This window comes from Dama dama, chromosome 7 (genome assembly GCF_033118175.1).
Source record: "Dama dama isolate Ldn47 chromosome 7, ASM3311817v1, whole genome shotgun sequence".
Taxonomy (NCBI): domain Eukaryota; kingdom Metazoa; phylum Chordata; class Mammalia; order Artiodactyla; family Cervidae; genus Dama; species Dama dama.
This window is the reverse complement of record NC_083687.1, coordinates 32,517,522-32,531,522: the sequence shown is the minus strand read 5'-3', so window position 1 is coordinate 32,531,522 and position 14,001 is coordinate 32,517,522. Positions and strand designations below refer to the sequence as shown.

General features: G+C 35.0%; 1 protein-coding gene across 1 annotated transcript; it reads left to right on the top strand.

The window, feature by feature from the left end:
- Positions 1-11,196: 11,196 nt before the first annotated feature.
- On the top strand, positions 11,197-12,132 carry LOC133059802 (olfactory receptor 2W3-like). Its single transcript, XM_061147387.1, has one exon. The coding sequence runs from the start codon at positions 11,212-11,214 to the stop codon at positions 12,130-12,132; it is 921 nt and encodes a 306-aa protein (XP_061003370.1). The 5' UTR covers positions 11,197-11,211.
- The last annotated feature ends 1,869 nt before the right edge of the window (positions 12,133-14,001 follow it).

Here is a 14,001-nt window from a genome sequence, read left to right as displayed (position 1 = left end):
AATTTGTTCAAGAATATTCTGAATAGTCTTTAATCTGATAGAGAAATCGAATTTGAAGCTAAAAAAAAAAGTCACAAAGAATTCCAGGAATTGATGGTTTCACTGGTGAATTCTACCATTTAGTTAAAAATACCAGTTCTACACAAACTCTTCCAGAAAACTGAAGCAGACTGAATACTTCTGAATTCATCCTTTAAGGCCAGCACTACTCTGACAACAGAAACAGAAAGTTATAAGAAAACAGAAAAGACCAATATTCCTCATGAACATAGATGCAAAAAACCTTAAAATTTTAGCAAATTAAATCCCACAGTGCACAAAAAGAACTACATATCTTGACCAATCAGGGTTTATTACAGGAGTGAAAGATGGATTTACAGTTTAAAATCAACATAATTCACCATACTAACTGCCTAAAAAGAGAATAAACTATATGGTCATCTCAAAAGAAGCAGAAAAATTCAACATTCATTTATAATTAAAACTTGCAGTAAACTAAGAATAAAAGACACAATCACAAACTGAAAAACAGTTTCCAAAACATTAAACTCCAGCTCTACTTTTCTCTATCAGGAAAAAGGCAAAATGCTAACTCTGGCCACTACAATTCCATACTGTCCTGGGGGTTCTGGCCAGTGCAATAAGGGGAAAAAATAGAAAGCACTTATTATGGAGAAGTAAAACTGTCCTTATCCATAGATAAGATGATCCATGGTCATCTATAGGATATGTGTTGGAATCTACCCCCAAAAAGTTATTAAAACTAATTGGTGGATTTAGTAAGGTTGGAAGTTAAACAATAGAGAAATTATATCTCTACATAACAGCATTAAATCCTCAAATTGAAATAAAAATACAATCTGCAATAGTATCAAAAATATGAGCTATAGAGGGACTAAATTTTAAGATGAACTTAGGCCAAGACTCCATTCATCAGCTGGCTCATGTGTGGCTCCATTCCAACAGAGGGTCCATGACAGTATTTTGTGTCTGCTGATATCAGTGTTATCCTGGCCCCTTCTACCCAATAATCCTTGAAAAATCTGAAAGTTTCCATTTCCCCAGTACACAGTTATTCTGGTAAACAACTAGAGTGCCATTTAGAAAGGAACTGGGGAAATTGTTACTGAAGATCAATACAAAGCCTCAATTTATGAGTGTCGTGACATTGGCTGTCCTTCTTCAGTGGGCACTGTCTCTTTTTAGTTCCGTGATCTCTTCTGATTCTCAGTACCAGCACATATCAGGAAACTGGACAAAGAATTCTGATTTTAAAAAGTGGAGGCAAATTGCTACTTATCCCTGTGTGTTAGGGCCCCTTGGAAAAATGGCTGAATCCAGAAATGCGACTGAAAAGTTTAATAAAAAGTAAGGAAGTGTTCAAAGAATGACAGGGACATATCAAAAGGACAGAGAAATGTGGTTGTATAAAATGCTCATATGATGGGAAACTGGATAAATGGTTCACAGTAACTCTCTTCACTATGACTCTTCTGTAGGTATGGGCTTCGCAGATGGCTTAGTGGTAAAGAATCCACCTGCCAATGCAGAAGGCCCAGGTTCGATCCCTGAGTCGGGAAGATTCCCGGGAGGAGGGCAAGGCAACCCACTCCACTATTCTTGCCTGGAGAATCCCATGAACAGAGGAAACTGGTGGGCTACAGTCCATGGGGTTGCAAAGGAGTCGGACATGAATTCGAGACTAAACAGCAGCAACACAAGTAGTATTACAACTCTTCCGTAAGTTTGAAATTATGACAAAACCAAAACATTTTGAAACAACTTCTGGGGATTTCCCTGGTGGTCCAATGGTTAAAAATCCACCTTGCTGTGCAGGGCACATGGGTTTGATCCCTGGTTGGGGAACTAAGATCCCTCATGCCTCGGGGCAGTTGCAATCAGCTAAAAAATACTTTAAAAAAATAACAAAAAAGCCTGGCACCTAAAAAGAACACTAACTGTTTTTAGAAAGGTCTCAGGCCTGACTAAGTCTTCTCAGCCTTAAAGATTATTTCAAGGAGATAAGACTTCTTATCCAATATAAAAACAAGTGCCCCCCTTCCCTCCACTCTGATACTCAAAGACTAAAGGAAGTACAGATATTAGCTACCTTACATATGTCCCACTGGTTTTCCTTTCTGGGCAAAAGAGTAAAGTTGTCTGATTGCTCCACTGGAATATGTATTCCCAAAGGCTTCAGTGAAGATAGTAAAATATTTTTAGATCTCCAATCTGAGAAGTTCAGGAACATTTTAAAGTATAAATGGTCTTTATTACTTTAGAATAGTCCTTTAGGAGTCTGAAGGTCTGATCTCAGACTCCTGGTGTGCAATAGGCTGAAGCCTACCATGGGCTTCACAAATGGAAAGTGTACCAACTTAACAGGAATCCTGGAACCCAGCACAAGTCGAGGGTCAAAGTGACTGAGCTCCAGGTTGTAGGTTTAAACCACATACTTGTTTAGTGAGTGTTTGCTCTCTCACACTGGCCTCCTTGTAGGAATTATCTGTGCAAGTCCAGAAGCAAGTTTCAAGGTAAAGTGACAGAAGGGCAAATATCCTCAAGAACAGAGACCACAAATCAGCTTCCAAGGATTAAAACCAATTTTCAGAAGAAGGGAAAAAATAGTGAGAGAAGAAGAATTACAACAGAAGTAAATCCTGATGATATTTCCTCATGGATATTTTAAGAGAAGGCAAGTTCTATTTTAATAATTTAATTATTTTTTGACAATAACTTTTTTCTTACGCTAGTCTACTTGTTTCCTAACCATAAAAACATAACTGGCAGTCATATTTAATGGTATTAACAGAATATAATGACTATATTTTTCTTCGATATATCTAGGAAAAAAGAGGGCAGTAGGGACAATTGCATAAGAAAGCAACTGCTAGACTGGAACATAACTTTTAATGTAATTGATAAAATATAATCATAGATGTAGAATTCATGTAAACAAATGAAGTACTAAAAAAAAGTCCAGGCTAATGAAATTCCAGATAAATTTCAGATTCCTGGATTCCAACACAGAACTTTTACCCAACTTAAAGAATTCTATACATTCATAAATAGTAATTACTGACTGTTGCTAATTATGATGTCAGAAATGTATAGTTATACTAAAAATCATCAGGTTTTTGATTGTTTAGATAATGTTAATATTCTATTTGCCAAAGATCCATGTGTGCTGATATAGCATATAGGTAAAATATATTTCAAAATGTTTTTAGTTTAGAATATTTTAAGGAAACTTGATATAAACAGACAAAATCTTTCAGACTTTTGAAAACCCATCAGTTATAATTGATTCATTCCACTGATAAAATTTCTATCAGTTTAAGATTTCACTAATTCAAGCTAAAGTGGAATGAGGTTCTTATTTTGATACTGGTAGTCTATTAATTTTATTGTATATTACTATTCTTATCTCTAAGCATGGACTGGTGACTTGTTTTTTCACATCAGATTCAGTTTTGAGAGCAAATCAACGATCTTAAACTTCTTAAACAGATTGATAATTCATGTACCTTGTGTGATCAGCAACTCTAGTCATAAGCAAATGCAAAATAAAAATAAACCATGTAGTAAAATAATTTCCCAAATCTTTAAAACATTCTATGGATCATGTTGCCTTAATTTGTGCCTGAATGGATGTCTCTTTAATTTTTAAAAAAAATTGAAAAGTCTCTAAAAATTCTTTTTGTTTTCCAGATAAACAAATATATTATGTACATATACATAATATATATGAACAAAAGTGATTTCGTAAGTTGGAAAGGATGCAGCTGTCCATCTGCCTTTGGGCCTTTTCACTACAAGTTTCTGTAGAAACTTTACACTTACTTGGCCCCCAAATTAAATTGGTTATTTCCATGAATTCAAAGGTATTCCTTTCCTTCTGTGTTCCTACTTTATTAAGCATCTGTGCAGCCCACCAGACAAACTTGAAGATCTTGCTTCACCACTATGTCATCTCCCATCTGATAAATCTCCCAGTGCTGTGGATTTTCTCTCCATCACTTGTCCAACTGTACACTTCTTTTTTCGGAGTTGGGGGCAATATAGTTGATTTACAATGTTGTATTAGTCTCAGGTGATTAGCAAAGTGAATCAGTTATACATGTACACATATCCTCTTGTTTTTAGATTATTTTCCCATATAGGTCATTACAGAGTATTGAGTAAAGTTCCCTGTGCTATATTTAGGTCCTTATTAGTTATCTATTTTGTATATAGTGGCGTGTACACTTCTTTCTCTTGCAGCTTTCAGAGTAACAGGTCACCAGCATTTTTCACCTAGATAACTGTAGCCATCCCATGATTGTCTCCTACTTTCCAATATTGCTCTTTTCTAATTCATTGCAGCCAGAATAAGTTCTAAAATCCAAATTCAGTCATGTAACTATGAAGAGGAAAAGTTAAAACTTTACATAACATCCTGCTCCTTCTGCCTCTGTAACTCAGCTTGCTCCTTGCAAAGTCTGGATCACGTAGGTCACGTAGTCTCAGAAACTGGGGACTTACAATACTAGGAACTGGAGTTGAACTCACTCACCCTTGTTCTGCTCTTTGCAGAATAAGAAACAATGCATAAATTTATCTTTACTCCAGAGTGAGGGATATTGTTACTATGGTTTTTATCTCAATGGACAGTTAAGGACACTCATGTGAATATAACTTGCCTAAGGTTACACAGCTACAAACCAGGGCTGAGCCTTACTTTAAATCAAGGTTGATCTGACCAAAGTGGCCTTACTCATTATTCTTTGCTGCTTTTGCAAAAAGTGAGAACGTGGAGACATACCAAGAGTAGGAAAGCATCAAGTCAGCATCATCCATCAGCACATTACACACCATGTTCCCAAATTTCAGAACCTATTTCACATCCATATTTTCATAGTAGTTCTTTAAAATTTGTCTGCTCTTCTGAGCCTAACAATTTCCCATAGCCTCAACAATCTCTGTGAAAACTGAAGCCTGGTTGTCCCTCTGTTTGGGATGTACCTGGGCATGTCTAGACTCAGTTTGCCTGATAAACTTAAGTCCTGGTAAATAATTCAACAGATAAATTAAAAGTGTGTATGTGTGTGTATGTGTGTGTGTGTGTGTATACATATGTGTGTGTGTGTGTGTGTGTGTGTGTGTATGGGCTTCCCTGGTGGCTCAGAGGGTAAAGCATCTGCCTGCAATGCGGGAGACCTGGGTTTGATCCCTGGGTTGGGAAGATCCCCTGGAGAAGGAAATGGCAACCCATATATATATATATATAGGCTTCCCTGATAGCTCAGAATCTGCCTAAAAGGCAGGAGACCCCAGTTCAATTCCTGGGTTGGGAAGATCCCCTGGAGAAGGGATAAGCTATCCACTACAGTATTCTTGGGCTTCCCTTGTGGCTCAGCTGGTAAAGAATCCACCTGCAATGTGGGAGACCCTGATTTGATCCCTGGATTGGGAAGATCCCCTGGAGAAGGGAAAGGCTACCAACTCTAGTATTCTGGCCTGGAGAATTCCAGGACTGTATAGTCCATGGGGTCACAAAGACTTGGACATGACTGAGCAACTCACTTTCAAGCATATCAAATATTAACTTATTTAACTGTTTAAACAACTCTCTGAAGAACTATTATTATGCCCATTTTACAGATTATAAAGTTGGGTACAGAGTGTTTAAGTAACTTGTCCAAATTCTCCTAGCTATTCAGTGTCTCCTCCATCCATGGGATTTTCCAGGCAAGAATACTGGAGTGGGTTGTCATTTCCTTCTCCAGGGGATCTTCCTCACCCAGGGATTGAACTTAGGTCTCCCGAATTGCGGACAGATCTTTACCGTCTGAGCCACCAGGGAATCCCTTAGCTATTCAATAGCATTGCTGGAATCTGAAACCATGCTCCAGTGTCTGGGCTCAGTATCAGAATGCTATCTATTTCTCAACTGCTAGTCACTCAAGTAAAACTATTCAGAAAAAAGTAGAATATGCAGGTCTATATTTTGGAATAAAAATCTAAGATTTGGTAACCATCAGCATACGAATGGTATTTGAGTCAAGTATAAAGAATATATCACTCATAATAATATATGAAGTCAATTGGATCCAAAATATGAGAAGTGTCAATACTAGCACTCAAGATTTGTGCTTGGCAATATGAGCTCTTCTTGATTTTGTTATTTTCTTTGTGCAACATATTGACAGCATTTGATATTTTTGTCCATACCAATTTTGAAATGTTCTCTTGGGTTCCATTTCACAATGGAATAGAAAAGACTTAACAATGGAATAAAAAAGAAAGATAATAAGTTAATGAAAATAATAATTAGACTAAAACAATAAGTAGTCTTTGTTACACTGCTATGACACAGTTCAATATGCTATCCAATATAACTACATATATAATTTCTCATCCTAAAGTTCCATAAGATATGTACTTTACCTTTCCTATCTCACAGAAAAGGAAACTGAAAACAGAGCAGTTATGTATCTTGATTGAGGTCATAAGACTGGTAAGGGGTAGAGCCATGGTTTGAATGATTGTTCTAATATACTATTTTGAGCTATATATTTTACATTTATATTTTTCTAAAGAACTAGATTATAAGTTTTGCTTTAAAACATGTATTTTAATCAAAATAACATACACAAAATTAATGCAATAAGAAGTAGGAAAAAAGTCGATAACAGGAAAAAAAAATTATACAGTATCTTCCAACACCAAATTGCACATTCCAGAGATGGAATTTTTAACTCTTTCTTGTTTGGCTCAATTTATTAATTCTAAACCTGTACTTACACCTTGATTCCTTGATCTACCAATTTTAGTATCTATTGATGGTGCTTTAACCAATACTGTCAGCTATTTCATTGTTATTGTCATTCTTCCATTGATTGTGTAACTTTTATGATATACTTGTTTCTATACTTTGATTCACCACATTTAAAACTACTTTCTGTCTTGCTTTCCTTCCACTTCTGCTCCTATCCTACACCTCCTACCTCTTGTCAGCAATTAACTCATGCCTTGTCAACATCGATCTTAGGTTTCAAACATCTAAATCCATCACAAATGAAGGCAAATCAGATTAGCAAGATTGTTTAAGAGAAAAACCAGAGTTCTCCCCATATGTCTGAACACACTTCCACCTACCTGATGGCTAATGAAAATTAATGTTCAATAAGTAAGAAATGAATTAGATTTAAAAAAATTTAAAAACAGGAGCGACCAATAGTATCCGTGTGTGTGTGTACCACATAATATATATTCTGGTTATAATTACTGACTTAAAATATTAAAATGAATCTAGATTTTTTGCATATTTTATCTATTTTTACTGGAAAACAAGTTACAGCATATCATTCTTGTAATAATTGAAATTATTTTATTTTATTATTATTTAAATTATTTATTAATTTATTATTTAAATTATTTTAGTAATAATTGAAATCTTTTCAATAATTGTTCTCGGTTGTACTTGCAATATCTAGTTTTCCAAAAAGGTATTTCTAGCAATTTATCTTGGTCTATATATAACACTGGACTTCCCTGATGGCTCAGCGGTGAAGAATCCACTTGCAATGCGGGAGACTCAAGTTCGATCCCTGGGTCAGGAAGATCCCCTGGAGGATGAAATAGCAACCCACTACAGTATTCTTGCCTGGAAAATTCCATGGACAGAGGAGCCTGGTGGGCTACAGTCCGTAGGGTCTCAAGAGTCCCGCATGACTTAGCAACTAAATTGCCACCACCTTATATGACATTATGTTTGAATTTATTACTTTTCTACTTAAAATCCAGCAAACTTTGAGCTAATTAATAACTATGCTTTTAAAATTTCTTTTAGAAGACTGAGTTTTCTTCTCAGAAAGAAAGGTGGCATTTCCTTAAGTTGATTTATCTTGAATAGACTTTGACATTCTTCTTTGATTGGGACTAAATCGTGATTAAAGGACTCAGAGCACTCAATCCATCTTAACTGAATCCAATGGGTGATATTTGGGAATTGAGTAAATACATTATCTTTCTATTTTAGCCCCATGGTGTTTAGAAACTTGGCTTGAGAGTCAGTCAAACCTGGATCTGAATTCCACATCCACAACTTCCTGGCTGTGTACCCTTGGTAAGTTACTTAATGCCTAAATCCTTCAAATTCAGGTATGAGTATTAAATAAAGCGGCCCAAGAAAACAGCACAGTGCTAGTGTAAGGGCTTAGTATCATTGATAATCATTATACATTTAATTGTGTGAGTTTTTGGTGAATGTCTGTTTTCCCACTAGACTATAAATCAGTGAAGTAAGTTGCTATCTATTTTAGTAATCTTTTATCTCTAATATACAGTACAGTGTTTGGCAAACAACAAGGGTTCAGTAAATATTTGCTGAATATGTATTTATTTATCAATATAATTATTTTCAGTAATTCTTATTTTAAAGATCATAATCTGAACTTCCTGATGGGAGGCTATATCAATCTATGTATTAGTAGAAGTCTTTTAAAATCACTTGGACTATAACTTTCAGGCAAAAGTTTTCTTCTCAGGAGACCTCCCTGGTGGTCCAGTGGTTGAGAATCTGCCTTGCAATCCAGGGGGCATAGGTTTGATCCCTGGTCCAGAAAGATTCCACATTCTGTGGGACAACTAAGCCCTTGTGCCTCAACTACTAAAGCCCTAGTGCCTAGAGCTCAGGTTCCACAAGAAGAGAAGCTACTGCAATGACAAACCCAAGCACCCCAACTAGAGAGTAGCCCCCTCTCACCACAACTAGAGAAAGCCCATACACAGCAACAAAGATGCAATGTAGCCAGAAATAAATAGGCAAATAAATTTTTAAAATTTTTAAGTTTTCTTCTTAGGCCATCTCTACAGCTTTAATTAATTTGAACTGACTAAAACTGTTTAGTAATAACACTGCTATTATTTATACCAAAAATAGCATGGGAAAGATTCTCTTTTTTGATCATGTGTAACCTAGACCTGCTTTTTTCTGTTTGTAATCATAATAACAAACATCTAACATGGTTTATGATGTGCAATGCATTTCACAAACATGTGTAATGGTGTGTAAAAGATCAATGTGTATGAGATAGTGGTGTAGAAGTGGAGATGGAGATGTGATTCCTTCACTCTTTCTTATCCTTCCCGGATCTTGTTTTATACTTGTTTGGCCAGAGAATATAGCTAGTTATAGTAGGAACTAGTTACAGTAACAATTTGAAGTGGTATCTGGTAGAGTCATAAACTCTTTAAGCACCTGAGGGAGAGGTGGCACTGAAAGCTGTAATTTCACATCAACCTTTTGAGGTAGTAAAATTATTTCATAGCCAATACAGGGTATTGAGACAGTCTTTTGACTCAAACACCATATTCTGGACATAGAGTACAGGAAACATCTTTATTAATTTATTAATTTAAGGTGCTGAGAAATGTCCTGTTATATGTCAGATCATAAAATCACCTTTAAGCATTTTAAACTGTCTGATTTTGGAAGTGTTTCTGACACATTCAAATAAACCTAAAACTTTTACTTCTTTAATTACTAATGCAATCAAGGGGATTTTTAGCTCTAGGAAGAATTGAAAGAATTTTGAGATTTGTCCCGAAAAAGTTTTTATAAAACACATGCTTATGACTTTTGAATTTATCCATAGGTTTTAAATATGAAAAAGTGATTTATCTGGCTTTTGTTAATTTGACAATTAGTCTTGGGGATAAAAAGGCATATTTTCTAAAGCAACATGATAGAATTAAAATTTATATATAATTTTCTAAGTGATATAAATGAAATCATATCATTCTATTTTATATCATTTGTAATTTTTATATCATTTTATACATATATCTCTATTGATATAAAATGATAACTATCTTATAATTTATATAATTTAAAGAACTATATATAAGTCTGCCTCACAGTTATATCCAGCTAAAAATATATTTATGCACTTCATTCATAAAGGAAAGACATTTTTAAAATACAATATTCATTGAAAACTATATAATTTCATAAAACTGAACTTTTATGAAATACACGAAAATATATTTATAAATAGAGAAAATAAGAATTCCAAAATAAAGTATTTGAAATAAGAATCCCATCACTTACAAAAGAATTTATGTGTTGTTATGGATTAAATTTTTGAATAAAAATTGAAAGATTGCGTCTTGAATTCCAATGAGTTAAAAAAAAAACCAGAACAACTTTTACTCCTATTTTCATTGTTAAGTAAAACGTCACTTTCAAGTTTTAGTGATAGAATTTTCTATGATATGTGACACACTAGCTCAGTGACAAACATTTTCCCAAATTCAGAAGGCTAATAAGCATCAAAAATTAATCAACCTCATAGCCTAATATCACTCAATTTAAACAATATGAGATTAGGAGGTGCGGGCAGGGACCAAACAAAAAGAATCCATCTGCCAATGAAAGAGACGCACCTGGGTCAGAAAGATCCCCTGGAGAAGGAAATGGCACCCCACTCCAGTATTCTTGCCTGGAAAATTCCATGGACAGAGGAGCCTGGCCAGCTACAGTCCATGGGGTCACAAAGAGTCAGACATGACTAAGCATAAACACATGCACACCAAACAACTGCCAAAGATTTAAGGAAAAATAAGCTGTTTTTAGAGTTCAGTAAAACAGATACTTCTATAATCTATCAAGACCTTTAAAATATTGGAAATATTGTTAACAATTAACTATAGAGCAATAATTGGAGAAATGATGACACAGCTACAGGAAAATTATACAGACATTAATGATTATTTTTGTGGAACTTTAAAACCAAAGCAAATTTTCACAATGTAAAATTATGAAAGGAAATGTTGAATATAAAATTTATAAACACACTATTATTTAGATTTTTGTTAAATTATATATACTCATAAGAAAAGAATGAAAAGAAATAAATCAATATTTCAGTATGGTTGTTTCTGGGATGTGGGTAATCTTTTCCTATCCTTCATGTATGTCTGTGTTTTCCTAATATTCCACAGTAATTGTAATTGGGGGGATCCAAAAGAAAGAAAATTTTAAAAAGATAGTATTCCTAAAATGCATAATCTATATCTACATGGAATATTAAAATTTTAAGTAATTATTTTTCATAATTACTTGATATGACCCACCTCTCTCTGTGAATTCCTTAGCCTGCTTCATGAAGAATATAATGTGTTGCTATTTGCTTCCCTGCAGGTGTGTACTAATTATCCTCTGTCATGACCAACCAGAGTTGCCAGGAAGGCTTCATCTTGTTGGGTTTCTCAGACAGACCCAAGCTAGAGCAGATCCTCTTCTTGTTTGTCCTCCTCTTCTACCTTGTGACTTTGCTGGGCAATGTTGTCATTATCCTGGTTGCCCGCTTAGACCCCAGCCTTCACACTCCCATGTACTTCTTCCTCACTAACTTGTCCTTCCTAGATCTTTGCTTTACCACCAGTTCTATCCCCCAGCTGCTTTTCAACTTAAGTGGCCCAGACAAGGCCATCAGTTATGTGGGCTGTGCCATCCAGCTCTTCATGTTCCTGGGACTGGGTGGCACAGAATGTGTTCTCTTGGCTGTCATGGCTTATGACCGCTTCACGGCAATCTGCAAGCCCCTCCACTATTGTGTCCTCATGCACCCTCGGCTCTGCTGGAAGTTGGTGTCTGTGGCCTGGGGAGTCGGGCTTCTCAACTCCCTGGTTATGTCTCCAGTGACTATGAAACTGCCACGATGTGGGAGATGCAGGGTGAAACATTTTCTATGTGAGATGCCGGCTCTGATAAAAATTGCCTGTGTGGATACAGTGGCTGTAGAGAGCACTGTTTTCATCTTATCAGTGATCATTGTTCTGGTGCCCCTGTCGCTCATCCTCATCTCTTATAGCTACATTGCCCTTGCAGTGCTGAGGATGAAGTCAGCGGCAGGAAGAAGGAAGGCTTTCAACACATGTGGGTCCCATCTCACTGTAGTCTCTTTGTTTTATGGGAATATTATCTATATGTATATGCAACCAGGAAATAATTCATCTCAGGACCAAGGGAAATTCCTTACCCTCTTCTACAACTTGGTGACTCCCATGTTGAACCCTGTCATCTATACACTGAGAAATAAGGATGTAAAGGGTGCACTCAGGAGACTTGTGTCTAGAAAGTAAGGTGACAGTGACTAGTTTTATGGTTGCTTCTTTTACTCAGTTAATAGAAATAAATAATTCTTAAATTGAAATTTTTTAGTTTATTTAAACATTTCTACTAACCCAATAAAAACCTCCAGAGATGGAATTTGGAAATATGTACTATAAAGGCCAAATATGATCCCAATTAGATAATAGGTAAATTTAGGTAAAACTTAATTTTCAAAATATCTTATGTTTGACACTTCAAATCATCTTTTCTCTTTCTTTTCAGTTGTCCACATCTAACTGAAATCCAATAAAACAATCAGTTCATTCGTTCAGTTGTGTCTGACTCTTTGCAACCCCATGAATCATTAAAACCATGAATCAATATATATATAAAGATTTGTATCCAGAATATATCAAGAATGTGTACAAATAATAAAAAGGCAAACAACTGAGTGAAAAGTGGGCAAAAAGCTAAAACCAGACTTTTCACAAAGTAAGATGTATGCCTGGCAAAAAACACATGAAAAGGTGCCCATTATTTTCATCTTCATGAAAATGAAAATTAAAACCACAAGACACCACTTTATAATCATTAAAATAGCTAAATTAAAACATAAAATACCAAATATTAGTAAAGATGCTGAGCAATTGGTACCCTCATATGTTGCTCTTGAAATTTAATTTATTATTATTTTTTAATTATTATTATTATTAATTAATTTAATTATTCTGGGAAAGTGTTTGGCTATCTTTTTCATAAAATTAAGCACATATCCTCTATGATTGAGTATTTACACTCCTGTGTATTTCCCTCAGAGAAATGAAAACAAATGTCCATAAAAAAGATTTGTGTGAGAGAAGTCTCACAGAGGTTTTGTTCATTACAGCATAAAACCAAAAACAATGCAAAAATCTACAATGAAAAAATAGATAAAATGTGATAAGCCACCAAATGTAGTTCCATTCATCAATGAAAATGAACAATCTATTGATCCATGCAACAATATGGATGGACCTCAAAAACTTGCTGTTGCATGGGAGGTCAAAAACAAAAGCATGGATACCATATGATTCTAATTATATGAACTTCCAGGTAGTCAAAAGACTAAGATAAGATAATGGAAAGCCGAGCAATGATTTTCTTTGGGGATTTTGACAAGGTGGGAACATGAAGGAATTTTTTCAAGTGATATAAACACTCTACATCTTGATCTAAGTGACTGTTACACAGATGTATAATTTGTCCAAAAAAAACTATGGATTAATATCCCTTATAAACATTGATGCAAAAATTCAAAGCAAAGTTTTAACAAATAGATCCAAAAATTGATATATAAATAAAAATATAATCAGATGGGACTTATCCCAGGAACGCAGTTAAACAGTTGAAAATCAGTCAGAGTAGTCTATGTCTATACCAGTCTGAATGTGCCTTATCTGACCTGAAAATCAATCAGTGTATTTCACCATATTAACAAACTAAAAAAAGAAAAACCATGTGATCATCTGAATAGATGCAGAAAAGACATTTGATAATATTCAACACCTGATCCTGACAAAAATTCTCAGCAAACTAGTCATACAAATCACTTTCCTCAATGTTTTAAATTGCACTGATGGAAACATATACATATATCAAAACATTAAATTGTATTCTTTAAATATGTGAGATTACTGTACATCAACTATACCTCAATAAAAGTGAAAAGAAAAAATGGAAGAAGGAAGAGAAGGAGGGGGGGAGGGAAGGAGGAAGGAAGAAAGGAAGTGGAAAAGAAGGAAGTAAAGGAGACAGGAAAGGAAACAAATCATGCCACTGCTGATACTGCCATCTTTCCAAGATATGTGGTAATACATTAAATTTCTTCAATTTGTACATTTTTTCTGCTTATTATATTG

Bases quoted from the DNA above. Each gene is read 5' to 3' on its own strand.
- LOC133059802 (XM_061147387.1), top strand. From the start codon at position 11,212: ATGACCAACCAGAGTTGCCAGGAAGGCTTCATCTTGTTGGGTTTCTCA.